We start from the raw sequence: 8,266 nt of genomic DNA, 5'->3' as shown, positions 1-8,266 counted from the left end.
TCATGCTAACGACTTCTTGCTAAAATCATCTTTAGCGACTTGTTAGTCATCTTAAAATCATCTTTGGCGACTTGCTTCAATCATCTTAAAATCATGCTTGGGGACTTCTTGCTAATCTTGCTAAAATCATCTTAACGACTTCTTTATTCATCTTAAAATCATCTTTTGTGACTTTCTAAAATCATGCTAGCAACTTCTAAAATCATCTTATGCTAAGTCGTGCTAATGATTTGCTAGTCATCCTAAAATCATCTTTAGCGACTTCTTTAGTCATCTTAAAATCATCTTAGTGACTTGCTTAGTCATGTTAAAATCATGCTAATGACTTGCTTAGTCATCTAAAATCATGCTTGTGACTTGCTAGTCATGTTAAAATCATCTTAATGATTTGCTAGTCATCCTAAAATCATGCTTAGCGACTTCTTAGTCATCTTAAAATCATGCTAGTGACTTGCTAATCATGTTAAAATCATCTTTAGCGACTTGCTAGTCATCTTAAAATCATACTAACGACTTCTTAAAATCATGCTTAGCGACTTGCTAGTCATGTTAAAATCATCTTAGCGACTTCTTAATCATCTTAAAATCATGCTAGCGACTTGCTAGTCATCTTAGAATCATGTTGGCGACTTGCTAATCATCTTAAAACCATGCTAGCGACATGCTTTCTTTCTAACTAATCTAATCTTTCTAACTAATCTTTCTTTCCTTTCTAACAAATCTTTCTTTTTTCTTTCGTTCTAACTAATCTTTCTTTCTTTTTTCTTTCTTTCTTTCTAACCAGTCTTCTTTCTTTCTAGCTAATCTTCCTTTTTTCTTTTTCTTTCTTTCTAACTAATCTTTCTTTTCTTTCTTGCTTACTTTTCTTTCTAACTAATCTTTCTTTTTTCTTTTTTACTTTTCTTTCTTTCTTACTTTTCTTTCTTTCTTACTAATCTTTCTTTTTTCTTTTTTACTTTTCTTTCTTTCTTACTTTTCTTTCTTACTAATCTTTCTTTTTTCTTTCTTTCTAACTAATCTTTCTTTTTTATCTTTCTTCTTTCTTTCTAACTAAGGTTTCTTTCTTTCTAACTAATCTTTCTTTCTTTCTTTTTCTTTCTAAATAATTTTTATTTTTTTCTTTATTTATATCTATCTAGCCTATCTATCTTCAAACTTTATCAATCAAACTAAAACTATTTCAAACTGAAAACCTTTAAACTTTCTTTAAACTAAAAGCTTTTAAAACTACTTAAAACTTACTGGCTAGGCTTTCTCAAGCCAACTTAAAGTTTGCTAACAAACTTTTTATCTAGTTTAGCAATTAGAACTAAAACGTGGCAACCATGTATAATGAAAACATTTTTTAACAGAGCTTAGGATTGGTGTTGATTGAGACATTGTTGGTCATTCAGTGTTTCTGTAAATAAATAATTAATAAATAGATAATTCTACTACTAATAGCAATACAATATATGCTAATGTCTCATAAGCTGCTGGGTTAATAAATATTAATCACGTTGTCAGCGCCTGTATTAGGTGAGTGGATCCATTGATACAAACAGGAATAATGTACTTTAAAGACAGATAGTGAAACTTGAGCACAGAGTCTCGTGTATTTATTGGCAAACGGCTAATGACAGACATTAGATACCTAGCATGAAAATTTAGTCACATATGCAAGTGATTTATTCGCATAGAGGGTTGCATAAACCTAAGTGCCAGAGGATATTGCCATATTTACATAACTAGGCCTACATGCCTAAACTGTTCCACTGCAGGTTTTGCTCTTCATAGATCACAGACACTGAAATAATCAGCTGTGAGTTGAGTGAGTTCTTTTATGCAGTCAGCCTATGCCCTTATTAATCCGTTTAGAAGACTGACTTACACTGATATCAAACTTTTTTTCTACAAAAATGTGAACAAGATTTGAGTATAGATTAAGTGGTTGCAATTTGTTGAAAACTGTAGAGAAAAAAAGTCAAATGTAATGTAACAGAAAAATCAGCACTGTGCAACAAAAAAAGGCATTTTTGTAGAAACACACCTTACAAGAGTTTTAGATCAGTCTTATCAAAATGATCACAGATCCACTATAGACGCTATATAGTAGATAATCGAATAATAGAACTATAACAGAAGTGATCACGAAATTAACTAACTAGTTGTTGTTTTTTTTTTTTTTTCTGCCTAAATACAAATACAAAATAAAATACAAAGTGTTTGAGGAGAGGAACACAAAACAAAATATTTTAATAAGTATTTGAAAACGTTGCTTTTTAATCCGAATACTCCATGCACTTTCACTTTCACAATGTCATTTTCATTTTTCCCCCAAAAAACTTAAAAATCTTACTTTATTGAAACATTCTTCAGTTCATTTTTTCGAAATGCCCTCGGCTCGAGCACGTTCTGGATTCGGCGATGTCATCTGAAAACTCTATTTCCGTTAAATGTGTTCTAAATAACGTTGTATAAATGCGGCTTGAAGAAGAGCTCCGCCCTAAAGGAAACTAAATCACGTGATTTTCAGTATCTGAAAACAGAAACTGTCTCGAGATACACATAAACGACAGGCGCGCACCTGAAAAATAGCTATTTGAGAGATTTCCGTTATAATGTCAAATGACGAAAAGAGATATGATGGATCTGAGAAGGACATTAAATTCGTGAAACAGTGCAGCGATATTGGTAAGTTTGCTACAAACTTCCACTGGACTAAAAATGAAAAGAGGCCTACTCTAAATAAACAAGTGTAAATTTAAACCAAACAAATAGAGGCAAAGCAAGGTCTTAATAACAATCTCTGAACTTATTTCCCAAGCTTAATGCTGATTTATTTCTGCGTCGGACCTTGTTTTCTATTCGATGTTCTACCCGCCCATTTGCGTTTATAGCTCCGCAAGTACAAAGGCAAATAGCTAGCCGGCGGTGTCGAGTGCAGTAGCAGCAGACCATAAGAAACCACAGTTGTTGCGCTGCGCAATAAAACGACATGCAGGTACATTTTTTTGGAAAGACACAATGCTTAATTGTAAACAATTACGTCCTTTCGTGTAACCGTATCTCAAATGTGTTCGTGATCATCAGCTTTCAAGAAATGTGAGTTAGCCGTAAGAGATTATTTTTTTCTTATTATTATTATTTTTGTCTAAATATTTTTCTTCGTTACACGTCTTGTTTGATCTTATTTCGTATCACTGCATGTTAAAAATAATGTACTTCGTTATGCAGACACAAAATGTGAAACTGCAGTCTTATTCGCATAGGCTAGCATTTTTATAAGTATTTGTAAAATATTATATATTCAGCATATTTACTTAACCTATTTTGTAAATATCTTAATTATTTAATTCATAAATTAGTCATTCAAACATTTTTTTAAATTTATTTTTTTATTTTTTAAGCGACATCTTGATGGACAACAACTAATAATGATGAACAAGCGGCATCAGTCCATTAGATCATTTTAAAACGACAAATAGCCTTCAATTTATGGGTTATAATTGCATCAGTCTCGGATGTAGACTGGTCAATATTTATTTTAATAAACGTTTATGCGGAGTGTGGAATTCACCTAATGCGTGACAGAGAAGCGTCCTCGCGATCACTTGCATTTTTCCTGATAATGAATCTCTATTTCTGTAAACTCATAACAACAAACGTTGCTTTTGTAGAGTAATGAGAACAAACAGGACGCTCCAATCTGTCTCTGAAGCGCGTTACAAAAAAAAGAACCGAAACTCATCGTATGACTGTCTCACATATATGAGACAGTCTGTATGAAGGTTGCATTTCTCTCTAAAGGCGTCTCCGTTTTAAAATCGGATAAATTCCGCTTCCAGAACTGTCACGTCCGTAACACTGATTTTATTCCTCAGAAACAAAAAACGAATTTACTGAAGAAAACAATAAAGGTATATAGCCTATGTTTTGTGAATTTCCAACCTTTCTCCATCCGGCAGATATTTTATTTTATCCTGATACTTTTCTCAGGGTTTTAGAAAAATATAAATAGATTGTACAACTTATTGGTAATGAATACATTCTATGAGAATTTATGTTTCAGGTTTTGACTGCAAATGTCACGTCCATAACGCTGAAACTGCGTCATGCTAATCTTTCAAATACTTGCTTATTGTGAAGTTGTGATGGTGGTTTTTGAAACACTGCAATATTTTCTTAAACTGTTTTTTTTTTTTTTTTTTTTTTTTTTTGTCAATGTTCATTAAATAGTAATATAAATATGTGCTCCACATTCTCATGTGATTGTAATGTTTCATTTAATGTTTATTTATTTTATTTATTTTTTTTTTTATAAAGAGATATAAAATATATTGGGCAGAACTGAGTTAAGTGTATTGGTCAGAATGCATGAATGATTTCAATATCATTATTATTAATATGAATATATATTTAAAGTGTCATTAATGTAAAATACTAAATCAGCTATTCTGTTTAACACTGAATTATAATTGAATAACCGATGACAAAGCAGAATCTCAGTAAAAGAGATTAATCTGAAAGGTAAATCTATTCTGAATTTTATTTGAAGTATTTGATGAGGAAAAATTATGAAAATGTACATTTGTGAGTGTCCTTATTTTAAATAAAGACATTTCATAATAATCACTATAAATTCAAATTGAACGATTTCAATGAATTAGCCTGGAATTATTAAATATTATTAATATTAGTATTAAATAATATTAAATATTAACCCCACTAATTACATCAAGTGTTACATTTAAAAATAATAACACTAGTAACAACATCCCACTTGACAATTCTGAAAACATAAACATAAATATTTTATAATAAATCACATTGCTGGCCCTTAGCTTTAATGATTGCTTAGTCAGATCAGATCACAGGTTTGCTCTCCCTCATATCTGATAATCAGTATTAAATACTACTGTAAGGTTAACCTGCCTGCTTTAAATGTTTGAAAATGAGTTTGTTACAAATTTAGAAAAGTAATCAAATATAATCGGTTACATAACTTTAATAATGTAACTGAAATAGTTACACTACTTATTACATTTCAAATAGGATAACTTAGTAACGTTTAATCACGTGTCATTTCCCCATCAGATCCATATGATGACGATCCAGACACTTTCAGAGCTGAATTATCCTGTGGACATGTCTCTGGTCCTCAGACACTGACAGACTACTGTAGAATACAGATGGCTGATGTAAGTGTACATTAGTTTACATTCTAAGCAGATTTTTTAAATGCAATTTTTCTTTACGTTTATATATATATATATATATATATATATATATATATATATATATATATATATATATATATATATATATATATATATATCATTATTATTATTATTATTATTATTATTTATTTATTTATTTTTTTTTTTATAGAGAACGTTTCTTCTATTCTCCAATGTACATTTCTTTTAGATGACAGTGTTGAAATGCTTAGATAATAAAGACTGTTGCTCAAAATGATGAATTGCAGGGTAAAGCTGAGTTGAGATGTCCTTTGTGTAATGATCTTTGGTCTTACACTGAAGTCCGTAAATTAGCCAAACTCACACCTGAAGAACAACAGTACTTTGAGGAAAGACTTGCCAACAATGCTACTAGAAAGACAATAGACATCAAGAATGTAAGTATAGTTCCTACACTGGAAATTATCATAAATGATTGTGTTGTTGTTCATGTATGCTTTCTATCTTCAGTGTCCTGGTTGTGACTGGATCATCGAGAGATCAGACCCGTCTAATCTCAGTGTGCAATGCACCATTTGCTCTGCAAAGAATGGACGAACCTTTGAGTTCTGCTGGCAGTGTTTGAGAGAGTGGAAAGGTCAGCGTCCTCGCTCTGACAGATGTGATAATGAAGGCTGCAGCAACAAAGACCTGGATTTGCTGAGAGATTGTGAAACTATCACTTTAAAAGATGCTGGAAAAATTCAATGTCCAGCTGTTCGTGCTTGTCCAACATGTGGTTTGCTGCTTAACCATAACACAGAGAAATGTAAAAACATTATGTGCTCCCGCTGTAATAAGGAGTTTTGTTTTGTCTGTCTAAAGCTCACATCTGACTGTCTGAAGATGAGTGATTACTTTATTCCCTGTTCAGGTGGTGTGGCTCCACGACAGACTTCAATTCCATTTTGGAATGATACACAATAAAATACAAACACAGCAGCAGTTATGTGGTAAAATTCTATTTATAAAGCATGTGTAGTATAATGCAACTAATAATTAATAATGAAAACATTCACCCTCATTGTTTTTCTGCCTACCTGTATGGATTATTAGCAGAAAGCATACCTTGTGTCATACTCGCGGGGACAATACCCAACATACCTGTCAACCCTCCCATTTTTCCCGGGATTCTCACATATTATTAATCTTTCTATAAACAAATCCCACTGGGTGTATTGTATGTAGGTTCTTCACAGTGATGCCATAGACGAACCATTTTTTGGTTCCACAAAGAACCATTTAGTCAACGGTTCTTTAAAGAACCATCTCTTTCTTATCTTTTTATAATTTGAAGAATCTTCTTTTGCCACATAGAACTTTTGTGAAACAAAAAGGTTCTTCAGATGTTAAAGGTTCTTTATGGAACTATATAGATAAAAAGGTTCTTCTATGGCATCGTGAAACCCCTTTATTTTTAAGAGTGTATGGCCCAAACCTTATTATATGAATAATCATGTCAACATATTCCAAGGTTGTCCAGTTGCCAGATCTTGTATAAAATGCATCTTTTTCACACAATCGACACATACAATTTTTAACCCATTTGTCCCCTTAACTTGGCAACCTACAACCCAGTGATACTGTGGATACCTGCACAGGTATAGGCTACCACAGGAAGGATCACTGGTAGAAGTAGGAGGAGAAGACTCAGGTGGTACTCCAGTAAAAAAAAAAAATGTCAGGTGCTGCGGTTACTGGTTATATTGCTGGCGAAAAGTGCCATCTGCTGGCAGATAATGAATTTGAATTTTTCAATAAGCCCTTCTGCTCTGTTTAGAGAAAACCAAACATTTTTACCAGAAAACACGCAGTAGTAAATGTAAACCGGTGGATCAACAAGAAGATGAAGAATTTTAAAACTGTAAAGATATAGCCTACACTAAGATATTTATATTTTACTAAATTAATATGATTGTTTGATAATACTTAAGCTAATTTAATAAATTAATATAATAACAATATAATACAATAATTAATACTTTTAATACTTTTGACTTCACCCCTCCCCCTGTAACACAACCAGTTTTTCAGTATAGAAGTAAATCGGATTTAAATGTCAGGAGTTCCTGTCGGGACAATAGTAACACTTGTTACTTTTGTCCCCCTACAGCAGGGGGCCCAACCCTGTTCTTGGAGATTGAGCTTCCTGCAGAGTTTAGTTTCAACCCTAATCAGACATACCTATCTGTAATTATCAAGTGCTCCTTCAGATCCTAATTAGTTGGTTCAGGTGTGTTTGGTCAGCGTTGGAGATGAACTCTGCAGGAAGGTCGATCTCCACACTGTAAAAAATATTCTGTAAAATTTACAGTAAAAAACTGGCAGCTGTGGTTGCCAGAATTTTACCGTAAAAAAATACGGTAGCAACATTTTGTGTTTTGCGGTTTTCACTTAAATTTACAGGTAAATACCATAATTTCATTAACTGATATAATGTTAATGTACCAACCAATTGAAGTACTGAAATCTTTTTTGTACCTTTGTAATACACTGATAATCACCAAAAGCAGGTGGTGATGAAAAAGTCAAATGATATGAGGCGCCACGTAGGATTTAAATCAAACTTCGCTTATCAATACATACATAAAACACGTGCAATATACACCTAGAAATTACTTGCATATACATGTATACTGGTGGATGTTCAAAATATACATATGAAATACACGTGCACACTAATATGAAATCCATACCAATACATCTTTTATTAGTAATGAATACATATACACTTGTGAATAACTTGTACAGGTCCTTTTCAAAAAAAATTAGCATATTGTGATAAAGTTCATTATTTTCTGTAATGTACTGATAAACATTAGACTTTCATATATTTTAGATTAGTAGTAAGTAGGGTGTTGCTTATGACAAAAAGATTTATGGCTTTGACCTTTTGACCTTTCCCCTCCCCCCACTGCCCCTCCCCTCACCCACTACCCCTCCCCCACCCGGGGGTTGCCCACGTGACTGCCACATGAGTCACGGACCCACGTGACTTCTATCCGGATGTGTTGACCTTGTGACCCTCTAATGACCTCCGGTTGATG

General features: G+C 32.7%; 1 protein-coding gene across 1 annotated transcript; it reads left to right on the top strand.

Annotated features, from left to right (window-relative positions):
- Positions 1-2,600: 2,600 nt before the first annotated feature.
- Positions 2,601-6,146, top strand: LOC127159519 (probable E3 ubiquitin-protein ligase RNF144A-A). Its single transcript, XM_051102328.1, has 4 exons — positions 2,601-2,673; positions 5,077-5,180; positions 5,468-5,617; positions 5,691-6,146. The coding sequence occupies exons 1-4, from the start codon at positions 2,601-2,603 to the stop codon at positions 6,144-6,146; spliced, it is 783 nt and encodes a 260-aa protein (XP_050958285.1).
- The last annotated feature ends 2,120 nt before the right edge of the window (positions 6,147-8,266 follow it).

This window comes from Labeo rohita, unplaced genomic scaffold (assembly GCF_022985175.1).
Source record: "Labeo rohita strain BAU-BD-2019 unplaced genomic scaffold, IGBB_LRoh.1.0 scaffold_2239, whole genome shotgun sequence".
NCBI lineage: Eukaryota > Metazoa > Chordata > Actinopteri > Cypriniformes > Cyprinidae > Labeo > Labeo rohita.
This window is presented reverse-complemented; position numbering and strand designations above follow the sequence as displayed.